We start from the raw sequence: 17,216 nt of genomic DNA, 5'->3' as shown, positions 1-17,216 counted from the left end.
CAGGACATTTCCATGAAAAGGAGTAGGAAAGAAAATCCAGTGCTGTTTCTGCTGTAGATATCCCAAAGTACTTGGGGTTCAACCATCTTCTAAACGTCAAATCATTTTTTATTTTTGCTGGTTTTAAGGCTTCTGCTCTAGGCTTAGAGAACTGCAAACAAGCTTTTCAAAACTGCTTGGTTAAGTTCTAATGATCTAAGTGCTGTTTTTTTGCCTGTGACAACCAAAAAGAGGGCTGCTTTACAGGTATCAGGAGGTACTTATTCTCTTCTGATTCATTTAATAAAGTTGCTTTGTCAGTTGTGAATCTCTTCTTCATCTCTCTTTGAGGCAGAGGTCAGAGCAAAGCAAAATGACCATTAGCAGCATGCCTGAATAAAAAACCAAAACATATTGTGAACAAGTTTTAAATTAATTCAAACCATGCAGGCATTGTCAAAAAAATCTGGTTTTCCATTTTTCATGTCTTATCAGAACTGATATGGAAGTTGGGAGGTTTTTTGTTTGTTTTTATGTCTTTATTTACTTCTGTTTTTCAAGTGCAAATAAGAATATTGATGTTACAACCCTCTGAGGCAGTGTTCAGTACTCTTGGCTGTGATGTACCTTTCAAAATGACTTGTGTTGCTAACTATGTGCTTTCACACTTATGTAAATCAAAGTAATATCTTCAGTGTTGTCTTTGCCCTAATTTATGTAAATTGGTTTCTCAGGTTATTCTGTTTCAGAGAGACTATCTAGCAGACAATGGAACAAAATGTACGAAGGAAGAAAAAAAAAAAAAACCAAACCCACAACCAAATACTTAGATATATGAGGGAAGGGTGGGGGGGGAAGACAAATGCTTAGATTTTTCCCACTAAAGAGAAGTGTTGCTCCTTTTTTTTTTTTTTTTTTTTATTAACCAAGGGAACTTCTAAAACTTTTTTATCAGGGTTTTTTTTAACATCCCAGTATAATGTAAAATGAGAAGATGATAAATTTTAGTCCTAATTAGGTTATAACTGAACCTTGCAAACATAATAAGCTTTAAACTTGCAAGTTCAGGAACCTGACTAGGAATCTAGCTAATATCTGTAGAACAATTTCTTAATTGAAAATGTAGTATAGGTGGATGCTTGATTTAAAGTTTTTTGCAACCTGCCTAATTCTTGTGGTGGTGGCAGAGATATTTTACCCTTGTTCCTCTCTTAAAGACTGTGTACTCTAGAAATTTTGCTGCCATTGCTGTTTGAGGATTAAAATATTCTGCCAAGGTATCTCCAGCTTTCACCTAAGACAATGTGTAAGTGGAAAATGGTGAAACATCTGTATCCATTTCTTTGCTAATACCCCACTGTTGTCTATTCCTTACAAGTAAATTTGTGAGCATTTCCTGTCATGTTGTGTATTTTACATGAAATCACAGTTCATAAGACAGTGACCAGTATAAATTCCAGATAGATCTGTTTCCTTGTCTCAACAATCACATTTTTCATTTACTTCTGGGGCGACAGAAGCTCTTACTATTTAGTAAAAACACAGTCTTGAATTTTGTAAGAATTAACATAAGACTAGTCTCAAAGGAAGATTTTGTCTCACCAGTGTGAGAACTTTTTTGTTTGTTTGTTTTTACATGTGAAATACAAATCCAGGGCAGCTGCCACAATTTTGGCTGCATGTAACTGTTTAATGCAATTATATCCATTATTCTTGTCTCTGTTTCTAACAGCTGTTTTTAAATGCTAACAATAAAGTGGCAGACAAGAGTGAGAAAGACCTTGCCAACAAATTACTGACAGAAATGAATGAGGACCAGGTACCTACCTAACCTGTATTTTGCTTCAGTTGAACTCAAGACACAATCACAGGAAAACTGATTCCTGTGCTTCACCTTAACCACCCCCTTTTTGAGCTTTCTGCAGCAAGACGAACCATGTGCTGCACACATCACTGTTTCCTGTCCCTGGAAAATATTTTTTTTCTGAATAACAGATTGAATTCAACCTCAGTTTTATTCTTCAAATTGCATATATTTGCAATAGATTGAGCCTCAATTATGCTTATTTTAAGGAAAAGGTGAAGTACATGAATGGAATCCAAATAAATTCTATCAACCTGGTGGTGATTTTTTTTTTTTTTTCTTCTTCCTCTCCCTTTCCTCTTTTTCACTTCTTTGTCTCAGCACTGTGGTGTTTTGGATTCTGGGGCCTTGTTTGTGAATCTCAATGGTTGTATTTGATGTTCTGATTCTTTGCTTGTCATCAAGATCAGATGTTCACAAAACAATGGACAGGCTGAATCAGGGAGGTAGGAATAGCCTGTTGCTTTAATTTTCCCTAAATATTGTGCAAAGTTTCAAATGCAAATTGTTGTTGTATTAATTTAATAGTAGAATGATTTATTCTGATTAAAAATGTAAAGAAATGCTGAATAGAAGGTATGGTAATCTATAAACTGTGATTCTAACTATAATAGCTTTGGCTTTTTAGAAACTCAGTGCAACACTCTAACCGCATGTAAATGTTTCTTCATGGCTAACTCAGTCTTCTGATTCTTGACATTTCCTTTTCAAAATATATCTGATATGCATATAATATTTCAGAGATGATGAAACAGACTATATTATTTTTGCAGTTTTGCTAGTTAAGTTCACTGATGGATGTGAAGTAGCGCTCCAATGTTTTTATCTTTAAAACCACCATAGAAATATCGATATAAAGAGGATTATAGAAAAAAGAACTCAAAAGATGAGTTAAATTGGAAAGAAATGTTGATCAATGCAATGAGGCTACAAGTGAGGCAGCCACCTTACTGTGCTGGTGTGACTTTTATATCTTGTGTGTGTGTTGCATTAGTGTGTAGGGATTTGGATGGAGGTGCCTGACTGTCCAGCAGCACCCACACATACTGTGAGAGGTTTCCTAATTTGTTTTCCTCCCTCCCTCTTGAGGTTGTCCATTAGCTGCATGAGGAAAACCTGTTTGTCCATCAGAATATTTGAAGTGCAATGTGTTTCGTGAATGCTTCTCTCCTCTTGAAGTATGTGAATAGTTGTCTGCCATTATGTAATTCTTTGTAGGTCATGATGATTTTTAAGGCATGTTGTCAAACTCTTGGTTTGCCTCCTGGCAGGTGGCACAGTGTAGATTTTGAAGCTGAACTGTCTTTTCGTATTTGTATATAACTGCTGTATCTGCTACTTTCAGGTATTTCAGGGACACCTAGACTGCTTGGCAGTATCAACCATTCAAGCCCTCACAGCAGTGATGCACAACTCTCCAGCTGCTAAGGTAACAGTATTTATGCAGAGGTCTGTTTGCAGCTGGCTTTCTGATCTTGTTTCCAGTTAGTGTTCTCACAGGATCTGGAGACTGAGTCCAAGCCCCCTGCCAGAGCAGGACCATAGAATCTAGTGCAGGTCGCATAGGAGTGCATCCAGATGGGTCTTGAAATTCTGCAGAGAAGGAGACTCCACAACCTCACTGGGGAGCCTGTTCCAGTGCTCCATGACCTTCACAGTGAAGAAGTTCCTGCTCATGTTGAGGTGGAACCTCCTGGGCTGCAGTTTATATCCATTGCCCCTTGTCCTATCACAGCGTGCAACTGAGAAGAGCCTATCTCCTCCTGCTTGACACCCAGCCCTCAGATATTTATAAACATTCATTAAATCTCCTCTCAGTCTTCTCTTCTCTAGATTAAAAAGCCCCAGGTCTCTCAGCCTCTCTTCATAGGGCACGTGCTCCAGGGCCTCAGTCATCCTTTTAGCCCTCTGTTGGACTTCTCATCAGAATATCTTGATAAATCTTGCTAATGAAGATGAGCATATTGTGGACATGCATTCCTGCCAGATAGAAATAGTATCCCGTATCCCATATCCCTTTGTAGGTGTCTAATGGCTGGATGCTGAGCCATATTTCTACGAAAACTGGAAGATCAGAGTATTCATGGCAGTTGGAACCTATATTGGAAGTACAAACAGTTGAAAGTACCTTGTTTCTTGTGTCATTAATGTGTAGTGTAGAATTAATGGATATTTGCAGGAGTTTTCAGGGAGGAGTTTGTGCTGTAATTTCATTATGGCTTTAAGCTAAAACAGGGCTGTATTGCTGTCCGAATGTTGGTCTTGCCATTCCTCTGCGCTTCCTTTGTAGTTATTAATTGTATATGCAGTGCAACATGCTTTCTTTCTCTCTATATTTACCTAAGCAATCACCTCACTTCTGCTGACAGATTATTTTATTAAAAAAACCCAAAACAGTCTTAGTTTCAGAGCAGGATACAGTCAGGAGAAGAGTACGCACTCTCTATGATGTGTTGGCTGCTTACTGATTAAACCATACATGAATGCTTCAGTTTGGATTTTGCTGCTTGATTATATATTCCCCCCTCCCCCCCCCCCCCTTTTTTTTTTTTTAACCTTCTTTAAAAATCAATTAGTTCTGAGGAAAAACTTCCTTGGAACACTTTTCTAAGTTTTGAAGTGTTTGGGATGGGTGGTTTTTAATCAAGCTGATTTAGGAAACCCTTTCACTTCAAACCTAATATTGGGATACTTCTAGTTCTCAGTGTGATCACTTTATTTCATGATACAGTTTGCATTAAAAAATGAAGCTATTGGTATTTGGTGATAGAACAAACATTTTGATTGTACTAAGGCAATTATAGTCTCGTATAAGCAATAAATAAAATATAGCTTTGATCTTTTATTTATCTGCAGATAAGAAGGATCTCACTGCAGCATGCTAGAGATAGCACAATGGAAACAGTATCCAAAAGAGGGTTCTAGCCTGTTAAATATTATTCTTGCATTGTAATTATTTTCTGTGTTCTGTTGTGTTAAATTAGAACCTGCTGCGGTAGATGAGCAATTTTTGTCCATTTTATTTGTTAGTGAGACTGGGATTTTTATCCTCAGGAGGTCTTCAAGGAGAGAATTGGTTATGCACACATGTATGAGGTACTAAAATCGCTGGGTCAGCCCTCACGGGAATTGCTTGAAGAGCTCATGAACATGGTGAGATGTGCTTGCTTTGAATGCTAACATGCTTGCAACTTTTCAACAGTACTTCTGTCCCTGTTTTATTGTATTTCATGTCTGAGTTCCCTGCTGTTTTTCAGGCTGTTGAAGGTGACCACATGGCTGTTGGGATACTAGGCATTAGTAACGTCCAGCCCTTATTGCTGCTTATCCAGTGGCTTCCAGAACTAGAATCACATGACCTGCAGATTTTCATCTCAAATTGGTTGAGAAGAATCTGCTGTATTAACAGACAAAGTCGTGCTACGTGTGTCAATGCAAACATGGTCATCCGTATCATTAAGACACTAAATTCCCACTCCGCACTCCATTGTTCTTGTGCAGAGAACCTGATTGCCCTTTTGGGCTCTTTGGGGAGTCAATCAATGGGCTCAGAAGAACTGCTTCAGCTAATACGACTCCTGAGGACTGAAGAACTGAAGCAAGCTCACCCTTATGTTGTTCCAGTGATGCGAGCTATTCTAGCAATGGCCCGGAAGCAGGGCATGGCAAGTGCCTTGCAATATTTCAACTTGTACCACAGCATGGCTGGAATTGCTGTCCCATCAATTCATAGGTGGCCTGGCTCTGCCTTTTCTTTCAATGCTTGGCTCTGCCTTGACCAGGACCGTGTGGACCCTAGCACACCTACCAAAAGTGGCAAGAGGAAGCAACTCTATAGGTACAGTTACTGTAACTACTTCAACAGCACATATCTAGGTCTTATGTTCCCTGTGATATGACATGGTGCCCTATGACATGTGGTACATCATCTTAGTTTCATAGAATGCAGTATCTGGTGCTTAGTTTATGAAGGGGTCAGTTTTGTCTGTTACCAGAGTCAGGCTGCGTTACAGAAATAAGCACGTGGTTTCTCAGAATGCTTTACTGTCTACAGTGTCATTAGCCATAACTCCAAATTGTAAGGTTCTGTTGTCTTTTTCTGCAGCTTTTTTACAGGAAGTGGTACAGGTTTTGAAGCATTTATTACATGCTCTGGGGTATTGGTGGTTGCAGTTTGCACTAAGAGGGAATATGCAACAGTGATGCTGCCTGACCATTGTTTTTTTGACTCTCTCTGGGTAAGATTTCATACTGAAAAGCACTTTGTTTAGAATAGTACTCTTAGCTCAGAATTCAAAGTGTGGGGTTTGTTTGTGTGTGTTTGGGTTTTTTGTGGTTTTTTGTGTGTGTGCTGTTTTGTTTCACAAATGATCTATTCTGTCACTTCAAAATAATTCATTGTATCAGAACAGATCTAATCTCAAATAATGCAAACAGTTTCCATATACATTAGTGGTTGAGCTAAAGTGTGCCTGTGTTACTAGCCATTTGTTATTTGTAATAGCCAATTACAGCATTGTGCTTAGAGATTTTTCTAACGTGCAGATTTTTAAATGTTAAATTATCAGAAGCATAAATGGCTGTGGTTTTGTGTGAATGAGTAAGATGTGCTACTGCGTTTCCATCCTGCCCTTTTCTGTTCCTATACTTGGGGACGATGTGCACTGTCATGAAAGAGCTGCACCTCTTTCCCTTTAAAAACACATTTACATCCAAACTACTTTATAAGGGAAGCATCTGACAGATGGTCTTGTCTTCTTGTTAATGCTTTGGATGTATTTTCTTAAGTGGTTTCCTCGCCAGATTAGTCAAGATGAAGTGAAATATTTCTATTCAATCAGTTTACTGCTTTGTAATAGTGACTTAATTATTTTTTATTGCTTAACCAGCACAACATAACCATTGTTCATATGCCTGGGAAGAGACCTTTTGGTCAGAGCCTTGTGTACATCTATGTTAATGGACAGCAGAAGGTCTCTGCCCCACTTCGATTCCCTGCCTTGAATGAAGTAAGTTCACCTTCTAAGTCACCCTGCTTGTGATGAGCTATCATAAAGCAATGAGAACATAGTTGGCTTTTTAAATTTGGAATTGCTGTAAAAGTTTAAGATAGCTTCACCTGTTGCTGATAAGCTTCTGTTCAACTTTGGACAGTGTTCAGATTATCAATTTGGAGTATATCTAACCATTAATTAATGCTTGTTTAGTCATCTCAGGTTAAAGGCAAAGCAAAAAAACCTCCCCAGATTGCCACAATAACCACCTGAACATACTGACATCATTTATTGAACAAACACTTAAACTGGATGCAGTCCTAGTAAAATTGGTGTAGCGCTTAAAAATGAGAGTAAATGAAATTTCCATTGTGAGATAAAACTCTGGATTTTGGCCTGTCTGTAGAATGAGCACTCTAAACATCAAGGTAGTTAAAAGTGGGGCAAGTAAGCCTCCCATGAGAGCACCTATTTGAGGGGAAAAATTGATTTGAGAAACGTACAGTAACCTATATTTTGGGCTGGTATTTTGGATTATAATCCAGAAAAGGAGCATTTATTGGGGTATCTGGGATACAGTCCTTCCTGGCTTTGCTCGGGTCAGAAGCCATGCAACAGCTGAGGTGACTAAATTACTCTTGGAGAAAGAAAACTCTATACTTTTGTAGAATGTATATGCTCTTTTTTGGCCTGCTCTGCTGGGTTACTTCTTTTCCAGGGCACACCAGAACTTGTTGCTTTTGGTTTAATTTGTTTAGTTCAGGTTTGTAAAAGATTGTCTTCAAATTTATTTTGCAAAATGTGAAGGAAGGAGGTTAGATTTTCATTGTGTGTTTTTTCTTTCTTCCATGGATGACTCTGCAGTCTTTTACTTCTTGCTGCATTGGTTCGGCTGGTCAAAGAACAACTACTCCTCCTCCATCTCAAATGCCAGATCCACCCTTTTCCTCACCAGTCATGCCCCATCGGACATCACTTGGGGGCATTCTTTCTACAGGAAGTTGGGGTGGTACACTTGGAAAACCAGAGCTCATCACCAAGATGATCTCAGCAGGGACTCAGGACAGTGAATGGGGTTGTCCAACATCTTTGGAGGGCCAACTTGGATCAGTTATCATCTTTCATGAAGCACTGCAACCGCCTCAGGTGAAAGCATTATATTTAGCAGGTAAGTGGTGGTTGGACTGATGTTGGTGGAACAAAAGGGATGAGTTATGGACAAAACTCCACCAAAGTTTGTTCTGTGTAGATACATAATGAAGAAGTTATAGTCCAGAAGAATTGCAGAGTTGTCCTAAGTGAAAGAGTCTTATGACAAGTAAGCTTAAGACAGAATAAGTATTTTATGAGGTTTGATTTAAAACACTGTGTTTGCATAAGCTTGTCTATTTACCATGTGTACAGACATACCAAAATCAACATTTTAGGTAGTATTTGCACTTTATGTTCTTAATTTTTTTCTACTGTTTGCCTACATATGAATTTACAGTTAACTAATTTCTACTTAAAGGTGATTTATGTTTGCTTATTTTCCCACAAGAATCAATTAATAGTTAAGGAGTCATTTAACAAAGATAAAATTCTGATAAGCTATGTCTTAAGGTTCAAGGTTTTAAAGTTGAAAATTCCATAATGACTTGAGGTTGTTAGAAATCAGCATAAAAACACTTCAGTCATTTAAAGGAATTAGTTTTATGTCGCTCAACAAAACCATTTTGAAGATTACTCATTTTCTGGACATTTGGGCTCGATGCCAGAGATGATATAGTAGTGTGAAATTTGTGCAGGTCAACATTAATATTCAGTGGATTCTTAATATATGCTTTATAAATACGTAATTTTACATGTTTCTATTTTTTAATAGGTCCAAACTGTTTAACTCCATGGAAGTCTCAAGAGGCTGAAGTAGCAGATCTCCCCAGTAAAGTGCTAATTCATTATACACCAAAGGTATGAAACATTACTTTTTCCCCCTTTGATTTCATTTCAGGACATGTTCCAGATGATCTTTTCTTTTTGCTTTGCTTTTGTGGTTTCATAGACCAGGCGAAGGTACTAGCTTTTTGCTATGGTTATTATGGGAAGATTAGGAGTTGCAAGAGCTTTCTTGAGCTGTAGTCTTGTGTAGAGATGGTAGGTTTTGTTCTTGTTTAGTTTGGTAAAAGGGCAGGATTATCTTGCACGGTTGTGAATGTCAAATCTAAAATAACATATAAGATGTTTCCAGGTGTTGCAAATGAAATATTTTAATATCAGCATAATGGCACTAACTTCTTGAAACATGTTGTGCATCATTCATAAATCTTGTATGTTCAAGGGTCTGTAACTTGTTACCTAAATAATGCTGTAGCCTCTTTATTTGTTCAGGCCTGCAGAAACCCAATTTGTCTTGACCTGTCTGCAAATCTCTTACATGGAAGATTAACTGGAAACAAAGTAGTGAACTGGGACATCAAGGTAAATGCATAACTGAAGAAGCAGCACCTGATGCAAATATCACAGTGGTTGTATGTTCACCTAACTTGGAATGCCCCAAAGTTGTTATCATAGTGCAAATTCCATTTAGCAGACACAACATGTTTTTGAAAATAGAATTAATGAGTTAATGCTCTAGCTGAAGCAGTTTTACATTACATTTATTAAGAGCAGTAGCCCTTCTATGTTCTCAGCATCATAGATAATGCACTAAGGTATTTTGTGATAGCTGACTACTGTTCAATGCATGTTGCGTATTTAAAGCATTTTACCTTCTCCAGGGGATTCTGTCAGGGTTATCATGGAGTCAGACTCTGAATTAGATTAACATTAGCAGGGTTAACGCTTACAGCTTTTGCTGTGTTGCTCATATAAAAGTATTCTTAAATTGCAGAATAGCAAAAAAAAAAAAAAGGGGTGGAGTTAGAATGTCACAAGAATCTGGTCAATTTTTTAAAGGAAATAAAAGAGTATTTTTATTTGCTTTTGCCTTGGGATTGGCAGGGCTACTTGATCTCACAATCCAAAAGCATCAAGAAAACGCCAACAATTCACTGAAGTGTTATATCTCTTTCTCTTTCTGCTTATACCCTAGTTGTCCAGTATTTTTTCCTTACTGTTAAATCCGTTGGGTTATCTGATTCTTACAGGCTATACAAATCATCTTTGTTTAGCTTTTGCTAGCAGCTGTAATCACAGCAGTAATGCAATCTTAGTGTTTGAGCTTAAAATTTAACATTTTCTGGCTCAACCTGTTTCTAGTCTCCTGCTCAAATACTCTTATTATAGCAAAACTGTCCTATATTACAGGTTGTTTGGTGTTGTTTTGTTTCCTTTAACCAGCATTATGCCCTTCTGGTTAACCAGTTATTAGTCTCACGCCTCTATCTGTTGAGGTCTGCCTTTACACTACTCAATGATTTTGACAACCTTTTTTGACAAATTGATACAGTCAAGGAGGTTACTGCTAGTGGTTTAAACTTTCTTGGTGCTCCACAAATGGAATGCCATCTAAGCAAGTTACATGTCCCTTAGACATCTTCTCTATAAAATGGCGAATGGTCTTCTACTTGATAGTTCGAGGTGAGTAGCAGGAAAGCAGCTTTGTGTACCTGGAACCTGTCTCCTTATGTGTTCCCTGAAGGCTAACACACATTAATATAACAAAACAAAAAATCAAAGTCCGATTTAGATCTGTGCATGAGGAAATCAAGTTATCCCTGCTTTTGAGAAAAATGAGGGCTCAGGGGACTTGAATTTTAAAAAGAGGCTTATAGCTGAAATCCAATTAAAAAACCCAAATAAAATAAGATTTTCTTGATTGCCTGAGGTTGAAAAACTTGCAGAAATCTGATTTAAGAACAGATAGATATAATTTTTTCTTAGCGCCTGCTGCAAGTAACTTAGAAATCAGAAAAAATGAAACTTTACTGTTTTTCAAATATGTTTAGCAGAAGATCCTTTCTAAGGTTTGTCTCCTTCAGTTTCCCCTGTTTATGTGAGCAAAGAAGGGAGGAAATGTAAAAATGTGTTTTTAAAACAGGAGCTGACAGGAAAATACGTGTAATTGTAGCATCTAAAACATAGGAACCTCTGTTGTTAAACAGTGGTTTATGAACTAGTTTCAAAGTGGCCTGTGATTAATCATTCTGATTAGTTTGTGACTATGTAAGATTCTTTGTATTTGGAGTAAATGTTACATACTTCAGGGAATTTAATTTAAAATTAGGTTTTTTTTCTCCTTTTTGATTTAGGATATGATCAACTGTATTGGTGGAGTAAATGTGCTGTTTCCATTGCTGGAGCAGATCAGTTTTCTTGGTGGACAGATTCCTGAGAAATCTGAAGGGGAAACTCTATCTCCAGAACTAGTTACTCCTGTAGAGGGAGACTGGGTGGTATTGTCATCCACAAAGGCTTCAGGTAGGAAAGTACAGCTGAACTGAAATAATTTTTAAGCTTAATTTAGAAAGTCTTCCTGTGAATGACAGAAAGCTGTTTTATTATGGTCTGACTTTTCCAGAGTAACCTAACCTGAAAGGCTTTTTCTGTTCCTTGTTATCTGACATGGATATTGAATACAAGGAGATCACTACTATGCAAAATTAACTTACTAATATATTCCCAATATAGCTATACTTAATGGCATTTTTTTTCTTCTCCTGACCTACTAGTACATTAGTGTAACAGTATGCAGTTTTAAAATGCCCATTCTTAAAAGTTTGTTCTGATTATTTTGAGAAATTATATGTAGTGCAAAACCTACTAATATCAATAGGAGGAGCTTTCCTACAATTTGAGTGCTGGGTCAGTCACACTTAAGTCTTTGCAGCGTAAGAACAGTACTGTTTAAATTTTACCCAAGCTTTTATTTTCTTAGAAAAATGTTTTTTTCCACACAGAGGTTGATTCAGTATAAAATAACAAAAACCCCAAACCAAACAAAAGAACAACAACAAAAAAAATAGCTTTTAGGATAGATTTTTAAAAACTGATATTGATAATGAGGTTAGATCTTAATAGAAACCGCTGTGAAGTCAGATCTTGCAAGGGAAACCAGTAGTTTTTGTTTCAAATATCAGGCGATAGTAAAGTAAAAACAAATTCAATCATTCTTTCTTTCTCTGTTTCTTAATTTTTTGTATATCATGGCTAGAAAGTGTTAGTTTGCAATATAGAGGGAGAAGAATTGCAGCAGATGTGAAAAGTTGTAACTGAAAAAGAAATTTGTCTGTAACCCACAGCCAGAGTCAGAAAGCACCTGAAGTCAGGACTGGGGTGACTTTGTTCTGGAGAGGCATGAAATGACTCTGTGGGTCTGCACTGGAAAAAATCTAAAGATAGCCTACAGATAGGGAATAAAAAGAAAAGGAGTTGAGAAGTTTGGGAAATAGTGAGATGTATGAGCACTTGATTTTGCTTCTTCCTTTCTACTTCTTCTGCAGTGGTCCAACAATAAACCATGAGGTTTTTGCTGTGTTTTGCAGAGGCACGCCTGGAGAAGAACATTGTTGCAACTTTCATCTTGATAATAAAACACTTTATTCAGAGACACCATGTTAATCAAGAAAATCTCATTCATTCCCATGGAGTTGCCACCCTAGGAGCCTTGTTACAAAAGGTGAGCAAATTTGAGAAACAACCTTTAGTAATGACATTGCTGTTGAACAGAAAAGAATTTCAATTTCATTTGGTGAAAAAATAAGTTTAGGAGGTTATTCGATATTTTGAGTGCTCACACCTCTTGTTATTCCAAAAGGTGCCAAGCAATTTAATGGATGTGAATGTACTGATGGCTGTACAGCTGTTGATAGAACAAGTCTCGGTAGAAAAGAATATGCAGCTTTTGCAACAGATGTATCAACACTTACTTTTTGACTTCAGCATCTGGAACAGTGGGGACTTCCCCTTCAGAATTGGTGAGTCCTTGGACTTGGGCAACTATGCAAAGGCAGAGAACTTTTCCACTAGATATTAGTCTTTATCAAGATTCTAACAGACAATTTTATTTTCTAGGGCATATACAATATCTTTCTACAATCATCAAAGACAGCAGAAGACTCTTCAGAAAGAAATACGGTGTACAGTTTCTTCTAGACACACTCAGGATTTACTATGGGTATGAATTCTATCTCATCTAACTCCTCATTTATTGAAGATGACTGGGTTTTTTTCACTATCATCCTGTTGAGAATATTAATAAATGAAACTGCAGGTTAGCTTTTGGTGGTTGATGTGCTTTTCAAAATTACTTTTTTTCCATTTCACTTTCTACTTTTCCTTAATTTTTGTGATAGAGCTATATAAATTTATGTCAATGATACTGGAAATGCATGAAAAAGTCAACAGAACTACAAAGTTGAAGGACTGGCTATCAACAATGAAAACTTAAGTCATAGATCATTAGTATTATGAAAAGAGAAGGTGTTTAGCATTTTGAGTTCTTAAATAGCCTTGTAAATTTTTAAATAGGACTTTTAAAAGAATTTTAGCTTTCCTTCTTGGTTATTTATATCTGCTTATGAATATAGTTATGTCATTGAGGAAAATTCCCTGAAGACCTTACTCTTTCCTTTGGAGGGTGGGAGGGGGTAACCTGAAATGCTAACCTGCATCCAGATCAGTCCAAGTCTACATCTCAGGGCTTTTATAGACCTGCTAAGTCTGAGCTACTACTGCTTATTGCCTTGCATCAGTAAAAATTGATAGCTTGTGTAGTGAAACCTGGTAGGGAAGAAATTACAAAACTAGCACAAACAAATTGCTGTTAATGAGTTGAAGAACATCTTAGGTTGTTTTTCCTGTCTGTTGGTGTATAGAAGTGGCTGTAAAGACAGTGATTTGGCTCCTGATGACCTGAGGACAATACGAACATCACTTTATGGACTGATCAAGTATTTCTTGAGCAAAGGTGGAACACATGAAGAAATACAGAGCATTGTTGGATACATAGCTGCCACCAGTGAAGAGGAGCAGGTATCAAATATAGCATAAATGAATAGCTTAAACTGTACTTGTTTTGATTTGCTTCTTGATGTTTAGAAATTTTGTCTTGTGTGCTTAGAAGAGGAGGTGTACAAAAAAGACCACAAGCAAAGTGTCACTTCATGTGTCATTCAGTTTATTTGTAGTGAGGCATGTAGAAGCACACTTACAACTCGGCAGTGTTCTGCAGGTGGCCATACTTTTACCAATTATGTTTTTTCCCCTGAGGAGGGCACAAAGCACACAGTGTATAATACTGCCATAACAAAATTCTTTTTGTTTACAAACCTCCAAATTAATTGGACTTCAACTGATCAGAAGTTGCAATGATGTAGCTTCTATTTTGTAGACAACAACAGAACTTGAACTTGGTTTGTAGCTCTAATTATAGTTTAATATTGTGTTCTATATAGAGAAAAATATATCCAAAAAGATACCATTTTAAATAGAATAATACTGAGCAGACACAATGTCTTCTCAATATAGGGCAAAACTTAAAAGTCAACAAAATCTTTCCCAAACAGATCATGAATTCTGAATGAACTGTGAATTAATGTAGTTGTCTTAATTTTGTAGCTCTGTGGAATTCTGGATGTTCTCTTCAGCCTGCTTCATTCCAGCCCAACCCCAGACCAGCTTTTCCTACTGCTTTTTGAACCAGGGAATGCCGATATTCTTTATGCTCTGTTACTGCATCAAAGATACTCTGACAGGCTTAGAGAACTCGTGTTTAAGGTAATGAATTATATTCTATGTTCTTAAATCAAGCAATTGAACACATACTTTTATTTTCCTGTGTTCTGCACAGTGTTCTGCAGAGGTGGATGCAATTGGTGAGACCTAATAATTCGAGTTTCAATTTTTTGTTCTCTCTTCTGTTAGATAAATTTCATTGTCAGCTGCCATGTTCACAAGGAAATTAGCATCCTCTTCAAGTATTTGGATCTTCATGTAAAAAAAACGGGTCCATGGTCTGTGTTGTTTGAGTTAGCTTATAAAGGAAACTTTGTAAAAGTGGACCAGCATGGTATATCACACACAATGAAGCTCAAGGAATGTCAGTCCTCCTTTGTGTTTATTTTGCATGTGTGTACCTTTTTTTCTGCAGATCCTGGAAGAGATGCTGAAATGTACTAAAGTTTATGAACGTAGTAAGCACCGCATGAGACTCAGAGAAGTGGGATATTCTGGACTGGGGCTCCTTTTGAATGAATCACCAGTTCCTGTTTCTCTTATTAAAAACCTGCTTAACCAAGTTCTGTATGCAGGTAATTGGCAAGTATTGTGTCTACCATTGGTAACCTGCTGCTTCTTGGAGAAAAATGTAGGGGGTTTTGTTTGTTTGTTTTGGTGTTGTTTGGTTTTGTTTGTTTGAGCCAGAGCTGTTATGGAACTATTTTATCCAAAGTTTTCATGAGTCTCAGGTAGCATTTTCTTAGCTCCCAGAAGCCTGTTTCTTTATTACCCCTGAGTGTAGAGATGAACTCCAAAGCAGTTTTGTTATTTAACTCTTATATTCTGCTGCATGATATCAATTGTGTTTTGTTTTTTTCTTTCTCTCCTACAGATCCTGCTGTGAATTTTAAAGATCTCCTAGCTGTAGTGCATCTGGCTCATAGATCAGATGTAAACATGAGGGTGGTTATCTGTAGAAAGGTTAGTTATCTTTAAATCTGAAATACTGTCCTGTAAGCCCATAAGATGTGATATCTTAATTATTTGTTACTTTATTTAGCAGTGATTTAAATTAAAAATTATGTTCATGTGTGAATGATGAATGTTGTGTATTCAAGTCCTTTTAAAAAGCAGAGTCTCTCTCATGATTCTCAAATAATTTGTGTTTTCTGCAGGTTAGAGATAGTTGGCTTCTTGAAATACTGAGTTTCCTTGAAATACTGTTTCCTCAAAGAGTGCTTAAGACCATGATCAAAGTCCTGTTTGCATTCTTAATAATGTTAATTTATGAGAACCTATTATAGTTCAAAATAGTGGCTGTGGATGCAGGGAAGAGAGGAAAAAATAGTGATTTTTCCTGAACTGAGCTTTCTCTGGCTTGTATCACTGGAATTAGTAGTACTGTATTACTTATTAAGTCTCAAAGTCACGAAAGTGAAATGGTAATGTATGCTATTGGTAAACTGTTAATACTGCACTTTTCTTTATTTTGGCTATTTAATAGTTCCTAACCAAGCATATTTTCTGTTCTAGATTTTGGGGTTTATGTAGTCCAGTGGCTGTGTAGGATTATTTGTTGTAATAACTGACTTTCTCAGGAATTGGTGCAGAGTGGATTAAATGTGAGGACTTGTTTTGATAATTTCTTTTCTTCCCCAGTCCTGAGAATTATGATTATTTCTTTTCCCTCAAGTATATATTTCTCATAAAAATAAATTTCTGTTTTGTTTGCTTCTTCTTAATTGATTATGGCTCATCTATGGGGTTAAAAAAAGTATGGCATAAAAGCTGTAAGACTGTAAAATGTCTAATTGAAAAAGTAGAATGAATACACTTACAAGCTAAAATTAATGTATAAGTATGGCATTATCTTCTCTCCTTAGGTTTTGCACCTTTTGCATTCCCAGTTGGATGCTGCACAACAGATTTCTCAGCAGCTGGGCTGGCAGGACACTTTGGTTAGACTGTTCCTGAAAGAAAACTCAGAGGTCCGGATTAGCTTTAAAGAGAACAGGGCTGATTCCTCAAGGGAAGAGGAAAAAAAGCTTCCTGCTGAAGAGCTTCAGAAACATCAACCCAGTAAGACAGAGGGAGACAAAACTGGCAGCTTTCCATCTGTTAATGGTCTGTTTGATCAGTGGAGTTTAGAAGACAACCAGTCACTGGATGTACCCACTCATTTCTCTGTCATGCCACTGGAAGATGCATCCACAGCAGAGATGTCTTTTAGATCGGAGGACCGAGAAGAATTGTGGCACAGTAATCCTTCACATTTGAGTTTAGATCTGTCTAGCGTTGACTCTTATGAATTGGCTGATACTGTGAATCAGATGACAGATAGCCAGCCCAGCACACCATCACCAATAGAGACCACAAAACCATTTTCTGGGCAGCCTGACAAAGAGCTGGATATTATAAATTATGGCCTCACTGCTGATCTGTCTTTATTTGAAGCCCAAGGAGTAAGTAATTCACTCCCTTTGTAGTTAATTTCCACAGATGTCTGCAATTCCTTTCTTAATATCTGATGGATAATTATTGTTGTCTTTTTTTTTTTAACTCCTTCCATCTTCCAACAGATTTATAGAAGCAGGAGTACTTCCTTTTATAATGTGTCTAGTTGGAATAGCTTTGATGTTAAAAACCTCCCAAGCCATCACAAACATACAAATTAAAAAATGACAAGCTTCACCCCTCTTTTCCATATTTCAATATCCTTTATCTTCCAGAGGTAGCATAGAGCA

The 17,216-nt window shown here is 37.1% G+C and overlaps 1 protein-coding gene across 1 annotated transcript in view; it reads left to right on the top strand.

Moving 5' to 3' along the window:
* NBEAL1 (neurobeachin like 1) overlaps positions 1-17,216 on the top strand; it is an 80,786-nt gene that overhangs the window by 32,750 nt on the left and 30,820 nt on the right. Inside the window, exons 11-28 of the mRNA XM_054173777.1 lie at positions 1,712-1,798; positions 3,189-3,272; positions 4,898-4,996; positions 5,101-5,681; positions 5,949-6,081; positions 6,733-6,852; positions 7,702-8,005; positions 8,702-8,787; positions 9,205-9,294; positions 11,067-11,235; positions 12,300-12,433; positions 12,572-12,731; positions 12,829-12,931; positions 13,632-13,788; positions 14,374-14,532; positions 14,906-15,065; positions 15,365-15,453; positions 16,356-16,934. Coding sequence (XP_054029752.1) covers positions 1,712-1,798; positions 3,189-3,272; positions 4,898-4,996; positions 5,101-5,681; positions 5,949-6,081; positions 6,733-6,852; positions 7,702-8,005; positions 8,702-8,787; positions 9,205-9,294; positions 11,067-11,235; positions 12,300-12,433; positions 12,572-12,731; positions 12,829-12,931; positions 13,632-13,788; positions 14,374-14,532; positions 14,906-15,065; positions 15,365-15,453; positions 16,356-16,934 — 3,294 coding nt within the window. The remainder of the gene's footprint in view (positions 1-1,711; positions 1,799-3,188; positions 3,273-4,897; positions 4,997-5,100; positions 5,682-5,948; positions 6,082-6,732; positions 6,853-7,701; positions 8,006-8,701; positions 8,788-9,204; positions 9,295-11,066; positions 11,236-12,299; positions 12,434-12,571; positions 12,732-12,828; positions 12,932-13,631; positions 13,789-14,373; positions 14,533-14,905; positions 15,066-15,364; positions 15,454-16,355; positions 16,935-17,216) is intronic.

Source organism: Dryobates pubescens, chromosome 2 (genome assembly GCF_014839835.1).
Source record: "Dryobates pubescens isolate bDryPub1 chromosome 2, bDryPub1.pri, whole genome shotgun sequence".
Taxonomy (NCBI): Eukaryota; Metazoa; Chordata; class Aves; order Piciformes; family Picidae; genus Dryobates; species Dryobates pubescens.
This window is presented reverse-complemented; position numbering and strand designations above follow the sequence as displayed.